Source organism: Mustela erminea, chromosome 2 (genome assembly GCF_009829155.1).
Source record: "Mustela erminea isolate mMusErm1 chromosome 2, mMusErm1.Pri, whole genome shotgun sequence".
In the NCBI taxonomy this organism is placed as follows: domain Eukaryota; kingdom Metazoa; phylum Chordata; class Mammalia; order Carnivora; family Mustelidae; genus Mustela; species Mustela erminea.
The window spans coordinates 66614821-66630916 of record NC_045615.1 but is presented as its reverse complement, the minus strand read 5'-3'; the positions used below and the strand labels follow the sequence as shown (position 1 = coordinate 66630916).

The 16096-nt window shown below is 39.3% G+C and overlaps 1 protein-coding gene across 1 annotated transcript; it reads left to right on the top strand.

Moving 5' to 3' along the window:
• The first annotated feature begins 1705 nt into the window (after positions 1-1705).
• On the top strand, positions 1706-15259 carry PLA2G12A (phospholipase A2 group XIIA). The gene is made up of 4 exons (XM_032333132.1): positions 1706-2066; positions 8465-8541; positions 9725-9890; positions 11992-15259. Exons 1-4 carry the CDS (start codon positions 1856-1858, stop codon positions 12108-12110), a joined length of 573 nt encoding a protein of 190 aa, XP_032189023.1. The 5' UTR covers positions 1706-1855; the 3' UTR covers positions 12111-15259.
• Positions 15260-16096: the final 837 nt, after the last annotated feature.

Here is a 16096-nt window from a genome sequence, read left to right as displayed (position 1 = left end):
AAATTAGATGAGATCACCAAGGAGTAAATGTATAGAGAAAAGGAAAAAAGGAGAGCCTTCGGGGCTTCAGTAACTGAGGGTTGGAATGGGGTTACTACGTTCTCTCTTTTCTTGTGGAATATTTACTCACATATGGGAGAGTTTCTCTGAAGACTTGAAAGAACCAAAACTGGTTTAAGGTTTTGGGTGGTGGAATTAGGTGGGACCTCAGAGATAATCTCATTCAACACCCACACTTTAGAGATGAGAAAACCAATGCTCCAGAAAACGTTTTTTTTTTTTTTTTTTAAATTCTGTGTTCCCTTTTCTGAATGTTTTTAAACATGCTGTCCAAAAATGAAGGAAAAAAAAATCTTTGGCAACTCATGAAGGTAGACATAGCCCCTACTTTGACAGGATACCCTCACCTGAATTCTCTGTACTTTTGACTCCTCCACGGTAAAGGAGGGACAACTCCTCTCTGGCACAAGTCTCCCCTTCCACCTTTGCCATAGGCAGATCACAGCCCAAGAGAGCCTGGCTGAGAGTGGCAGCTTGGGGTTGGGCTACATCTGTCTGCATCTGCCAGGAGGGACTTTTTGTTTCTAAGTCACCCAAAATCTACATCCCTGTAAAGCAGTGTTCTGAATGTGAGATGGTGCATGTGAAGTGGATGGCAGGGGCAGAGTAAGTTCTCCATAAAGAGGGATGTAATTCCTAGGAACTCTTTAGTGCAAATTTCATACACTTAGGAAGCTTGTGTCAAACACAAAATGCCAAACTAGAATTTATTGGTAATTTTAATAAGAAAGGACGTATCTATTCCCAACACTTGCAATATTGCCCTGGAATCTTACTGTAAAATTCTTAGAATTTCCGGGATACTAACACAACCAGATATTTATAACTCTGGTAAATAAATAAATAAATAAAATATAAAATTTTTTTAAAACAACAACAAAAAACCACTACTGCAATTATTATTTAAGTATTCTGCACAGCTCAGGGGAAAAAATACAGAGAAATTTCACCGGAGTTCTCAAATTACAAAATATGGTGAACACGAAAACAGTGATTTCCAATTAAGATTTCTTTAAACACTGTATTCAAGTGTAGGGTACCGTTTCTTCCTGATCAGGAATGAAAACTCATAGTTTGTCAAACGGTTTTCTTTCCGAATTTCCTTTTTTTTTTTCTTTCAGAATTTGTAAATGAGGCTCCAGCTCATGCTAGCCATTCAGGGACCACCTCGCCCTTGGATTGACCGGTCCGGCTCCCGTTCCCCCAGCCGCGACAATCAAAAGCACGCGAGGGCGTCCACGTGTCACGCAGAATCGCGTCCTCAAACCGAAACATAGCTGGAACCCCTCGCAGCGCTCTCTGTAAGGGGCTAGGGGAACTCATCTGTCCCACGGCGTCCACACCCATAGAAGCCTGTCCCTAGGGACGAGGGTGGGGTGGGAGTGATGGCGACTGCCGAGCTGAACCTTGACAGGTCAAGGGGGGGCTCTTCACTTGGCTGTCCCCTCACACAGTACTAAACAGAACCCAGGCGGAGGAGCTCCGTGGGCTCCGCTTAGACGAGGAACTCCCCCCCACTACTCTGAGCTCCCGCTCCCCCGGCCTCTGACGCACCACGCTTGCGCGCAAGCGCTCAGTAGGGGCCGCAGGGCCAGGCCCGCGCGTGCGCGGTACCGCGCGTCTTCGCGACAGCGCCGCCTCCCCGCCGGAGCTGAGTAAGGACGGTGAGGCCCCGCCTACTAGCTCGGAAGGAGGCGTGGGCATGGAGGCGGCTGGGGACGCCGAGCCCGGGGCTGGCGCCGCTGCCTAGGGCGCCCTGTGGGTTCCGTGGGGGGCACGGCCCGGTGCTGCGCGGATGGCCCTGCTCCCGCGGCACGCGCTCGCCCTCGTCCTTCTCCTCTTCGTGCCTGCCGCTCTCAGGTGCCAGGAGCAGGCCCAGACTACCGACTGGCGGGCCACGCTGAAGACCATCCGGAACGGCGTTCACAAGATAGACACGTACCTGAACGCCGCCTTGGACCTCCTCGGAGGCGAGGATGGGCTCTGCCAGTACAAGTGCAATGACGGTGAGAGGGAGCCCAGGCCCTGCGAGAACCTCGCTTTCTGGGTGTTGCGGAGACCGAGGTCGTGGAGGTGTGGGATGCAAGGCAGACCTTGACGTTGTCCTCCAGCCGTGGAGAGACTTAACCACTGCTAGAGTCTTAGCATTCTTGTGATTGAGCAATCCGGTTAGAAGTTCGCACCACTATTGTTAGAATATAAGAGGTCACAGGAGGTGTACACTCTGACCTGTTTTCATTGCGTTTGAATTACTACCTTTTCTTTTTCTCTCTCCCTTTTTCTTTTGCTGTTGCACGAAGTTGCCTCAGAATTTTGTGACGTACGCATCGTGGGACTGGAGCGGAACAGACCGATTTTAGCCCCATATATTAGCGCCGTTAGTCAGCCGAACATGCAGAATAGACAGAATTTTAATCATGACGTTTTACTTTTCTTAAGAATTGCTTTTAATTGTTTTCTTTACCTGCAGGGCTACAGAAAATAAATTGCGACCTTTGTACAGACTTTTGGTGTACTCTATTGTTGAGAAAGAGTTCTGATAACTCTTCCAGAAATTGTCTATCACGACCTGATAGTGACACTTCCTCTCCATTGTTGGTTAATACTAGTAATTGTTTTGATTTGCTTTTCATATTTTTTAACTTTAGTTCTTTTTGAATCTGAGAACTTGTTCGGTAGCATTTTTGGTAATAATAAACTCAGTGTCTTAGTAGATACCTTTCTTTTCAAGCACTTGCTTTTTCTGAATGTTTAAATATTGTAGCAGCTCAGATAAAGTACCCAGGCTTCTCTTTGAAAATTCAAAATGTTAAGATTTTGATTGGAAAATCATGTTTCCAATAAGAGTAGACAAAGTTGGGGCCTAGTTCATTTAATGCTTGGCAGCTTAAAGCAATAGGGAATTCAGTGACCAATAAAACCAGATTGCATGTGGGTGAATTTAAAAGAAATCTGTGTCATGTAAAACTGTGATGCCATTTGCTGCCTTTAATTCTCAAAATAATTTCTAGTTTTATGTTAATGGAGCTAAAGAATGAGCCATAGCTCATGTGCTATGAAGGGCTAAAATGTTTCCTTCCTGAATTTATGCCTAAATGTTAACCACCAGTATGCAATGCAGAAGGGTGTTTTTATTCTTGAAGAGCTTGTTAGGAGGAATAAGTGAACTATTTGAAAATTAAATATTGCCTTTCCTGAGGCGGATGTCATCATTTTACTTAGTCATCCCCATTCCTTATACAAATATTTGAGTGCCTGTTACGTCTCAAGTGTTCTACCAGTTGGAGATTCAGCAGTAAACAGAACACAAAATTCCTGTCCATGGAGCTTACATTTTGGTGGGGAAAGACAGTAAACTAAAAAATAAGTAAAATAAGCCCAAAATGCAGTATATGTAGGTCTGAAGTATGGCAGTGTTTTGAGAACTATAGTAAAAACAGTGATGGTGTTGGGAGGCAGTTTCCTCATTTAAATAAGTTGTTCAGGGAAGGTCTCACTGATAAGACAGCATTTGAGAAGAAATCTGAAAATGCTGAAGGTGATACTGCGATGATCTGGGGATAAAACCCTCCAGGCAGAGGGAATGGCCAGTGACAAGGACCTAGGAGAAAGGCCAGTCGAGAATGACTCCGAAGATTTTGGCCTGAGCCAAAGGAAGGATGTGGTTGCCATTTACTGAGATAGGAAAGGCTTACATCTTCAATAAGCAATCTTCATAAACTTGTGATAAATCAGGGTTTCTAGAGTTTATTTCTATTTGAAATAGCTTTGACATTGAATGAATACTGTTCCTATTAATAAAGATGACTTTGATGTTTTATTTTACTTAACCCTTTTTATCTTCAACAAGCCTCACTAAATTTACCATATGGAGTCTCAAGGAAGATCTCCAGCGTAAATGAACTTGAGACTTTAGGAAATGGTATGCTTCAGTGAACATCCTTTTGTGTCTTAGTAATGCTGTCGGCTCCTAGAATTATGGTTCCAAGTCACCATGTTGATAATTCCAACATAATGAATATTGTTTTTTAATTGCTATTACTTGAGAAGTCTCCCTGGAACCCTATTTCAACCTTGCCGGTATTTTGGAATGCAAGTGATCAAATCAGGACCAAACAGACAAATCCCAAAGCTAGAGGAGCATGGCAATTAAGGGGTGTTCAATAGTTGCAGTAAAGAGGTTAAAGGGAACTTAAAAAAAGACTTGGTAGCAGGGAGAGGATGATCAAATTAAAGGGCACAGCCTTGTTGAATTCAGTCATCTTTGTTTTATCAAAAGGATTGGCTTTATGGAGACTTGCTACCTTCTGGCCATCCTCCCTCGGGTGGGAAGAACGCTTTATTGAGATTGAAGTAAAGTTTCTTAGGAGAACAAATTACATGGTCACTTTTTCTTTCTTAATTTTTTCCCCCAACTGCAAAGAAGATTTGAGAAAGAAAACCTTGATTTCTTTTGAAAAATAGAACACAAAATTGGCTTGTAAAGTGTTTTAGATTTATGAATAAGTAGCTCCTTCGGTGATACATGTTTTAACTGGATTCCTTTGGCTCTTGTGCAGAGAATAAGAGTCCAGGGAGGTGGGAGAGCAAGAACGGAGGCAGAGTGACACGGGCAGGAATTCAGACAAAAGATGGTGGTGGTTTTGTCCAGGTTCAAAGCCAGAAAGGTGGTGAGAAGTGGTTGGATTTAGGGATATATTTTGAAGGAAGAGCCTGAAGGATTTGCTGATGGCTCAGAAGGAAGGTGTGAGTAGGGTAAAAAAATGATTCCAAAACTTAATTGGCTTAAATGATTGGAAGGATGGGGTTGCCCTTAACTGTAATAGGGCAGACCATGGAAAAAAGTCATTAGGAAAAATAATAGCATATTTGTATGCTTTTGAGAATGATTCAGTAGAGAATGAAAACACTGTGGAGGGAGAAATGAAGAATTATTGGAGTCAGTTCCTTAGGTGAGAGGATGGGTTCCAGTGCATAAATAGATTGCTCAAGAGCACTGATGGCCTATCCCTGTTAATAGGAACAAAGGTAGGGGATAGGGGCACAGATGCTGATTAGGTGGATAGATGTCTGAGTTCTCTTCTGATCACTTCACAGTTTTCTCAGTGAAGTAGGAATCAAGGTCATCAGCTAAGAAAGAAGATAGGAATGGAGGTGTTAGACATTTGAGGAAAGTAGAGTGAGTGAACTAGAAAAATAAAGTAGCACAAGGGCCCTCTGGAGATCAATTCATGAATTAAAACCTCAAGTGTTTGGAAAAGCTGTTTGAATTCTACACTGCATTTCCTATAGAGCATAGTGCTAAGGTCTTTGTCCCAACAGCCTTCCCTATCTGTTTCCCATCGACTTCAGTGTCATTCACGTGAAAGAAATTGGTCTGTTTGGAAGTATTTACATCAAATTTCTAAAAATATATATATAGAAAAGATCTGTCATTACCTCAGTCCAGGCAAATCTTTAGATTTTATCTGTCCATACTGATGCTAAAACAAAGCATCAAGAGAGGAGCATTTGCTTAAGTCAACAAGTAGAATCAATGAATAGTCTTTCCATGTAGTTGTACCCAGTGGATTTGGTTTGTTTTTTGAAATTCATCTCATTTCATTTTTTTCTTAGCTTCCTGTATTGGTTTACAAATTTCAGGGGGTAGTAGCTCTGATACATCATCTAATAGTTAGGCTCAAAATTTAAGCTGTAGAGATGCTGAGTCTCTAGCAGTAGATAGAGTTTATTTTAGAAAGAACTGATGTTTTTTTCCTACTGTCCAGTGTATCTTAGTACTGAGACATAGCTAAAATATATGCTAACTGTCTTGGGCTCTGTTAATACAAGACTTTATCTACTTCAGAATAGGCCCATCACACCTACTGGTGTTCAGTTTGGGATGGCACATTTTAAAGAGATGTGACAAATGAGAAATGATCAAGCTTTGGAGGTTGATTAATGCTTGCCAAACTTAAAGGAGACCGCAAGATAAGCATCAGTACCAGTTTATTTATAATGAATATTAGAACTGCCTTCCAAGTCACCTGCCTATTCATTCATTCGTCAACAAATATTTATTGATAACCTAACCATACGCTGGGCAGTGTTCAAGTCTCTGAAGGTACAAAACAGAAATTCCTGCCATCACGGAGTTTATATTTTAGTATGGGGAGACAGATAATAAATAAGTAGGTTAATAATATAATATGTTTGACAGTTATGCGTGCTACATATGGTCTGGTCAGAGAAGGCATTGCTGAGAACGTGAAGGAGGAGCCTCCACATAGAAGAATAGCAGGTTGAGTGGCATTAAGGCAGGAGCAGACTTGGAGTGTCTGGAATAACGGAGAAGTCAGATGTGATGGATTGAAGTGAGGAAGAGGAGAGAGAATAGTAAGATGAGGTCAGAGCAGTCATGGTATGTTGTGTGGTGGTTTAGATTATATAGAGTTTTCTAGACCTTGGAAGGGAATGTGGGCTTTTATTCTGAATAAGGTGAGAAGCCATTAGAGGGGTTTTGACAGAAGAAAAACGTGATCTAACATTTTAATAGGATCACTCAGGTTCAGTGTTGAGAATAGATGATGGCTAGATGTGGTGTGGGGGTGCTGTGGAGTTGCGAAAGCAAAGTAGGAAGATATTAGGAGGTTATGGCAATAATCCATGGTGGCTTAGAGCAGGATGGTAGTGGTGGAGTTGGGAAGAAGTGATTAGATTCTGGATATTTTGAAGGTAGAGTCAGCAGGACATGCTGTGGAATGGATGTGGGATATAAGAAAATGAGAGAATTAAAGATGGCTAAGGTTTTTTCCTGAGCGCTGGGAATGTTGGAATTGCTTTTTTCTGAGAAGATAGAACTATGGATGGAGCAGGTTTCGGGATGAATGTCAGGAGGTACCTCTAAAGTTTGAGGTGCCCATGAGGTACCCAGGTGGTTAGTATATCCTCCCTCTTGGGCCCTGTTAAGTGGAAAGCCAAATCATAAACAATTTTCTTAAGAATGAAGGACCAAAAGCAGGAGGTGAAGGATCACAGTGACTCTGTGGTAGCGTGAGGCATATACCTTCATTTTCCAAGGGCCTAGAAACAACCATCCTTCTTGAACAGTGCTGGAGAAGCAAGACCAACTTCTGTCATTGACCTCCTCATTCCTCGATCCACTTTCTTCATCCGTACTACTCTTCAGACTGGGTGGAGCAGGCTAAAGCTTTGTATCCTCTTGAGGTTACACTCTCTTTAGGCTCTAGTTGTCACTTCAGTCAAGCATGTGAGTCTTAGCACCTCACTTAAACCATTTTTAGATCCTTACTTTGAGATGATTATTTATTTTGGTGGTTGATTACTGGAAGAGCTGCTTTTGTGTCCCCCCCCAACCCCTGCACTGTACTTTTGGAGGCTAAACTTATCTTTGGTCTTCTAGTAATAAATAGTTGCCTGAAAATTGGTGGATACTTTGTGTTTTTCCTAAATAAGGAACTCTGGAGAGAGATAATGTGGAATAACAGGAGATGTTTTGCTTCTAGAATTGAAGATAAATGGGAGTCCCAGATGTTGGGAGGATTACTCATGTAAAATAGGTAATTGGCTTGTTTTGTGTTCCCCAGGGGTAGAGGATTGCTCAAAAGGAAACAGGAAAGAATTTAACAGTTAGTGCCATTCCACAATGGAATAGGTTCTTTCTTGATGCTGTAGGAGGATCGCGGGAAACATTCAAGAGAAAGTAGGTGACTGTTTGGTATCTTGAAGCGATGTATATATTTCAGGAGGAGAGATATTTTTGAAGTATTTTGCAGCAGGTAAGATTGCTGTGATAAGGTCATCTTTCTCCTTGTTACTGAACCATTGGTGCTGTTAGGGAGAATAAAACTGGAGTAAGAGGGTTCACCAAGCTATCTTTATTCCTGACCTTTTTCCTTAGCTGGCAAAGAAGTATATTTGTGAAATGGTTGGTTGGAGTCCAGGCTAGAATATGTGGTCCTGTAATGTCTTACAATGGCATTAAGGCAGTTAAATGTGCATTGGGTGACCTTATCTTCCTTAGCTTTAAGCTCTTTGAGTAAACTGGTTAGTTAATGGTTATTGAGGTTTGTGTATAGTGGAGTATTGGCTGAAGGTTGGAAAGATACAGTTTTGCCCTTTAAGTTTTTAACCAAAAAAATGTGTTAGAATGTACAGGGAAATAGGGTGGATTTATCTTTCATATATATGGACCCAGTCTCGCATATACTCTCTGAAAACTCCTGAAGTCCAGAGTAAACTTTTACACGTTTTGTATAATATACGCTTAGAATAAAGATATTCACTTATGTCAGTACCCAAATATTAAATATTTCCAAAGCTAATCTAGTAGTACATCATAGGCCTTTTTGCATGTTTTTCATCATACTTGAAAATTAATTATACCATTTATATTTTATAGGATCTAAGCCTTTCCCACGTTATGGTTATAAACCCTCCCCGCCGAATGGATGTGGCTCTCCACTGTTTGGTGTTCACGTAAATACCATTATTTTCTTATTTGAAAAGCTTTACGATCAGTAGGCTATGTAGTACTCATTTTTTTTTTTTTTTAGAGATTTATTTATTAGACAGAAAGCGGGCACAGGTCAGGGTGGGGAGGGGCAGATAGTGAGGGAAAGGGAGAATCTCAAGCAGACCCCATGCTGAGTGTGGAGCCCAGCAGCTCAGCCCTGAGATCATAACCTGGGCCAAAATCACGAGCCAGATGCTCAGCTGACTGAGCGACCTGGGCGCCCCAACTGTGTAGTACCCTTAATTATGCAAGACTGTCAGTGTGTTCTCAGGATCACAAATAATTTCGCTTGTTATAATGGTAATTGAGTTTATTATATTCTTTTATAGCTAAAACATATTAGTAAGTCCTAACAAAACCAAATGGAATAAAATTCATGTTTAATTTTTTAATCTTATAGATATTAATATTATTAAAAAGATATTTCTTCATGTCACAAAGATGGTTTAAAAAATTTATACAAGTAATGCTACTTTGGATAAAAAAGTATAGATAAAGCATATTTTCTATACTAAAGCAAAGCTAAATAAGATAGCTGTGTTTTTTGGTAGGCGAAGCTGAATCTGAGCCAACTATTGTGAGAAAAAAATGTTGATGAGTGATTCCTGGACATAAGGGTTTTACATATAAAGTTATTGAAACCAGTTAAAGATAATTTATAGATTTGAAGGAACAATATCTTTAGGGAGTTGATACTTAAAGTTGAACCACAATAAAATAAAATGTAAGTTGTAGGAGCTTAAAAGTTTTCAGTGATATTTTATATAAAGTACATTTTATAGGGGGAGAGGTACAGACTACTTTGGAATGTCCAAAACTCAGTCTTTGCTCTTAGCCTGACCTTTTTGTTCTTAAAACTATGTTTTGTGTTTTGGACAATTGGAAGTTACATTTGTTACTAGCAGATAACTGAATATTGCAAAATAGGGAGTTCTGAGGCATGGCTGAGAGGGAGAGCATGTAGGTGCATGTGGGTGAGTGATGGGCAGATGCATAAATAACATGGAAAACATTCGTAGACAGAAATGGATTTGGGGAGTTATGCAGCAGTCATCGTCCTTGTTTTCTGAGTCTACTTGAATGCATTACTTTAGCAGAGGAGTTTTGAATTTCACCAACAATAATCCATCCAAATGCCTCTTTCAGCTTAATATTGGCATCCCTTCCCTGACAAAGTGCTGTAACCAACACGACAGGTGCTATGAGACCTGCGGCAAGAGCAAGAATGACTGCGATGAGGAATTCCAGTATTGCCTCTCTAAGATCTGCCGGGATGTGCAGAAGACACTAGGACTGGCTCAGCATGTTCAGGGTAAGCATGATGCGGCAGGACGAAGATGAGTGCAGTTTGTCAGGTTTTACTGACTGCTTTATGTTTCACTACAGAGTTACCACTAGCAATCTTTCGCTGTGTACTACTCTATCTGTTGTGACACAGCCCCTTCAGTTTTCTGAGATGAGGAGTCGTTGATTTTGTCATCTCAAATGATTTATAGTTGTGGAAGCAAAAAGTGTTAGGAAACCTTGGGAAGAGGCTATGCAAGGCAGACAAGAATTCATCCACAATCTTGTACCCTGTAGTCTGTCTCTAATTATGAGAGCCTGAAGTTTGAAATCCTGGATCCAATGATTTTAAGTATATAACACATGGGATTTCAAGTGGGAAGTTCTAGAGGATTTGCACTTAACTGTGTCTTCATATGTATCTGTGTCAGCAGGGTCCCCAAAACCACCTCCAGATTTGCTAGGAGGACTCACAGGATTCAGCAAATACTCATTCTCAGAGTGATGGGATACGAAGCAGAGTCAGCAAAGGGAAAAGGTGTATCAGTGTGCCCATTTATAAAATAATACCCATGTCATAGAATTGGCATAAAGATAGACAATTTCCACAAAAATTTGTGGAAATACAAATCACTGTACAAATACTGGAAGTTATAAAATCTTTTCAGTGTCAAGCTGAAGTATTTATCATACATCGAAATTGGAAGAGAAGGTGCAAGAAAGGAAACTATGCATTTTAAAGCATTTTTCATAAGATACCATGCTAGATATTTTAGATCTGTTTTCCTTAGTGTTCACAAAAACCCAAAGAAGTAGGTAGTGGTATACTCATTTTCCAAGGAAGGAAATGAAAGTTCCAGGAAGTAACTTGTCCTAAGTTGCGTACTTCCGATTTTAAAACTTGGGCTCTGTCTATTGCAGTATTCCCCGAACATTGTCATGGGTCTGATTCTGAATTCCTAGTAGTAACTGTCAAGGAAGAAGTCTCTGCAGCTTGAATTCCCAGCCTCTGAATGCTTTGCACGCTCTTGGCTGAGCAAGCTAGTTGCACGGTGGATGCATACATGGATGTATCTCCTGTCTTCTGATCTAAGGACGTACTCATTTGGCTAAATGATGAAGCCACTTTCCTTTCAATGCCCTATTGAATAAGTATAGTCTTTACACTTCTGTGGTGGTTGTGTTCTTTAACAGCACAGCCTTCTGGAGAAGTTTGAAAAGGTCAGGATTTTGCAATGAATAGTTTCTTCCTTAATGTATTTGGATGACTAAAAGCAATTCTGTGCTGTGCTGTGTATGAAGATTCTCTCAGCTGGCTGTTCCAGGCTTCTTAGAATAAGAAAAGTAAATCCATTATCTTTTTATAGTCCTAAAAAAAATTTTAAACCCTACCAGTAGAGAAACACTTTTGATTCCTACATCTCCCTTGGGATACTGAGAAAGAGTGAGAGACTGGGGTCCATTTACCTTAAGCCTCTTAAATGGTGTGTGATTAGTTCATAGAAGTCATTGGCCATAATTAAATGTTTTGATGTTTCTCTGTTTTATTTTTTTTTAAAGATTTTATTTATTTGACAGACAGAGGTCACAAGTAGGCAGAGAGGCAGGCAGAGAGAGAGGAGGAAGCAGGCTCCCTGCCAAGCAGAGAGCCCGCCTCGGGGCTCGATCCCAGGACCCTCGGATCATGACCTGAGCCAAAGGCAAAGGCTTTAACCCACTGAGCCACCCAGGCGCCCCTGTTTCTTTGTTTTCAACCTTTATTTTTTTGTACACCTAAAAATCTTCCCTTGAACTGCAAAATTAAGTGTGTTCTAAGGCATCTTTATTAGTGGTATTTTTCAGATAAAAGGAAAAGTAACTGTGATGAACTGTGTTATTGAGACTCATTTGCCTCGTAGAAAAAAATAGGGATGAACAGTTGCGAGCAAACGAAAAAGTGGATACATGCTCAGCATGCTAACACTGGAAGTCTGTGTGTGTGTGCTTCTGGCCTGTGAGGGTTTGGGAGATCGTTGATACAACAGATGTTTAAGTGCTCACCAAGGATGTGACTGACACCGTGCTGTAGCATGTAATATGTGTGGCGGGAGAGCAGTTGCGGGCGGTAACAGCACTTTCTTCCTTTGCAGCCTGTGAAACCACAGTGGAGCTCTTGTTTGACAGTGTTATACATTTAGGCTGTAAACCATATCTGGACAGCCAACGAGCCGCATGTAGGTGTCGCTACGAAGAGAAAAGTGATCTTTAAAGAAGATGCTGACAGTTGGTGACAGCAGATAAGGACAGAAGAATATAGCCCTTGACAAAGATCTACTGTTTTTATACCATAAAGCTGCCTTATTTTTGTGAAAGAATTATTTTAAGACTTTATTTTGACATTAAAAGTACAAACTAAAGAAAGATGTGGGGAGGTGATCTTCCTGGATGTTGCTGCCTTATTGTACCGAATTGTCTTGACCAGAAAGAGGTGCATGTTAAGGGGAGAATATTTTAAAAGGAGTCTGTATCTCAGTATTCACAACTGTATTTACCAAAACAATGAGGTCAAATGTAAAATTGATTACAAGGTATGTTGAACATAATCTTATGTGGAAATATGGGAAAATCTTCACTTAGAAGTATATGTTTACTATAACATTTTAAATATACATTTATTCCTGGAAAGATCTGACTTTATTTTTTCTCTATTTTAATTAACACATAATATGCTGTTTTCCTGTAGCCCATCAAGCATATGAATAAGTCTCACTTCTCTTAATGATAAGACTAGTTGCAAGGATAAGTTTTCCATGTCTTTTTTTCTTACAAAATTGGAGCCATCAACTGGTAGCCTCTTAGGGGGCAAAACCAGGGTATCTAGGTATTATGTAATGTGTCTAGAAGGTGACATGAACAAAATTCAGAAGCACAGCCACTCCCATTTTATGAACTGTTCATATGACAGACATCATATTTTGCTATAACCTTGGCGTAAATTGAAGAAAAGGTGGATTTAATGAGACAATTGAAAAGTTACTTCACATACAGATTAGAGCATTATATGCTGCTATGCTTTGGTGTTTTTTCCCTAGTACTTGGTCCTCTTACTAGATTTAGGTTTATTTTGAAAAGTCTGTAACCTTTTCCTAATAATGGTCTTAATAAATACTGTTCTTGATACTTTTTTTTTTTAAGTCTTTAACTGTGGAATCAAAAGGGAAGGTAAAGCAAGATACAAAGAATTATCTTTTGTACCTTTTTTATTTACATTGAAAATTATTAGCAGATGTTTAAAAGCAAATTCCAGAACCTCAGCTGCCTCTGGAAATGTCTGTACATGTTGAAAGTTTCTCCTTTCCAAAGTTTCCTTTGGAAAGCGCAACTGTATTCCTCTACTCTTTGCCTACCATTAATTGTTGGCTTTCCCTAGCCTAGGATCCCAAGCCATGGATAGCTTTTGGGTAACCTATAGCCAAAGTTACAAAGATAAAATGCTTAGAACATCAGAAAGGACAGCTGCAGGAGAGGTGGTTCTCTTTAAGTCATTACAGGCAAAGGGGCAGAGAAAAAAATATATTCTGGGGAAAGGGCCACATTCCTAACTTTGAATAGGTATTGTTGCTAAAAATCTAGTAACTTCCCAAACTAAGATGATGGAGCTTTTCTGCTAAGAGATGTGTCGTCTATGGGACAAAGCAAGTGTATCCTGGTGACTAATTGAGCAAACTCAATTAGTTTGAGTTTGGAACCTTAATTGATACTTTCAGACTTTTAAAAAGGTAACAGTTTTATAAGCCATTATCCATATTTAATCTTTCCCAGTATTTACTGTTGAAATAGTTGACCAGGTAACTTTAAACTTAGAATAAATTTGTGGATTTTCTTGGCAGTATTGTCTTCTCAAGAGGACAGACTCAGAATTCTATAAAATATTTAATTTATAGTTACAAATTATATACAAAGATCAGTGGAAGCTGGTTTTTTTTTTTTTTGGAAGCTGTTTTTATGTGTTAAGATTTTTATCTTGGAATAGTTTTAGATTTACGTAAAAGTTGCAAAGATAAAAACTTGCTATATACTCCTTAGCCCTAATGTTAACATTTTACATAACCATGAAACATTTGTTAAGAAATCAACATTGGTAATTGCTATTAACTAAACTCTAGACTTCATCTGGATTGTATTGTTTTTCCACTAATGTCATTTTTCTTTTCCAGGATCCAGTCTAGGATACCACAATGCATTTAGTCATCATGTCTGATAAGCCTCTGGTCTGCGATGGTTCCACAGGCTTGTTTTTCAATATCTTAACAGTTTTGAGGAGTACTGATCAGGTATATTGTAGAATGCCCCTCAATTTGGGCTTGAATGATGTTTCCCTCATAATTGTACTAGGGTTATAGATATTTAAGGAAAAAAAACATAAAGTGTTCTTCTCATCAAATCATATCAGTAGTTGAATGTTATTAACTTGGTGTGTCAACTCTGAAAATTTGCTTAAGGGTAGTGTCTGTCAGGTTTCTCCACTGTGAAGTTACTCTTTTTCCCTTTCCATACTTCTGTTCTTTGGAAGCCAGGCCCCAAGTCAGTCTGTGGGAGGTGGAGTGTGGCAAGATTCTGTTCTACTTGCTGGAAGGGGAATATCTTTATATAGTACTTGGGATTTTTCTGTGAAAAGGATTGGTCTCCTCACCCCTCCCATTTATTCAGTTACTTATATCAGTGTGGACTCAGGTATATTTCTTCAGACTTTTGGTAATGTTTATTTTATTGCTTAAATTATTCCAGCTCGGCTAATGGGATTTATGTCAGGTTGGCTCCTATTTGTCTTTAATGTGTCCCCATCCTTTTGATTTTTGAGCACTTCCATATTTCCTGGCAAGAAAGTAAGAATGTTGCTCTGGGCTTGTCTTGTATAGTTCCAGCGCTAGAATTAGCCTCTTCTTCAGAGAGCACCGGTTCTTGTTATTAGAGAATGGTTTCTAGTGGAACTCAGAAACCAATATCTGGGTGCTGGACGCGCTCATTGCTCTAGGGGTGTCACTGCTGCTAGACCCTCCTAGCAAACAGAGCTAGGAAATATGTATGTGTATTAACCTATGTACATGTACAATCTTTAATGTTTCTGTGTGTGTCTGTGTGTGTCTGTATGTATATATACACTATATATATATATATATATATATATATATATATATATATAGCTGAATGTGAGTTCTTACTGATGTTTTCACTTGAATCATGTACCACAGAACATGTATTTAGATTTTGAGAATGGTATTTTCCCTATCCATAGAATAAATTCATAAAGAAAAAAAGAACAAGCAAAAAGAAAACCCCAAAACTAGCTTTTAGCAGCTCTCTGCAAGAAATACAATACTAATATTTTAAAATAAAACTGTATTGCCTTCAAATAATGCTATGTCTTTAAAACCTTTTGACATACTTCTTCCAGCAACAGATAAGGCTGTATTCATTTCACTGGTGGAGAAACTGAGGCACCAAGAAGCTCTAAGGAAGAGAGAATTGAACTGTGAGGACAAAAGCAAATTAAACACATCTGGAGCAGGCTTTCTTTCAGTGAACCTGTAAACTATACTAATAATATTAATTAAAAGTTTTATTAGCTTCTAACTAATTTTTCATAAGATGAAAAAGCATTTCTGTCAAAATTTGTAGAAGGTATGAGATTATCAGGAAATCATAATGTCTAGTATTTTATCATGGTACAAAACAAGAATAACATCTAATGAAGACAATGGAGTTTCTATAAACACAACTGTTTAGTAGACTGACTTCAGTAACTTTGAGGTAGAATGAAACCTATTAGGTAAGATTCTTCCACATATCTTTTGTTGCATTGTTCAAATTCAGAGATATTACTTGCAGTATATTCAGGTCATGTATAATGACTGGTTATAATAATTGAAGTAGCCCCTTTAGTTTGTTGTTTTTCCTCACGGCTTAACCTTACAAAACCAGCCATCTGCTCAAATCATAAAAGCAAGAATGAGGTGTAACAAAAAGTAACTAATAGTTATTAATAAAAATAACTAAAACTCAATCAATAGTATCCTCTTGGCAAAAGCCATAGTGATATTGGGCTTTTTTGCCTCAGGCTTAAAGGTTTCCAAAACATCCAAGTCTCCTTGCTGATAACTTTACAAGCCTTTTTTTGTTGGCTTTTAACTTTTTTTAAGTGTAGGAATCACAATAGAAAACTAATATTTTTGTGATTATATAGGGAAAAACCAG

What these genes read in the sequence shown, in the direction of transcription:
- PLA2G12A (XM_032333132.1), top strand. Translation starts at nt 1,856, where the DNA reads ATGGCCCTGCTCCCGCGGCACGCGCTCGCCCTCGTCCTTCTCCTCTTC. An exon ending in CTCCACTGTTTGGTGTTCAC is followed by an intron (nt 8,542 to 9,724) that starts GTAAATACCATT and finishes TGCCTCTTTCAG; the next exon opens with CTTAATATTGGCATCCCTTC. An exon ending in ACTGGCTCAGCATGTTCAGG is followed by an intron (nt 9,891 to 11,991) that starts GTAAGCATGATG and finishes CTTCCTTTGCAG; the next exon opens with CCTGTGAAACCACAGTGGAG.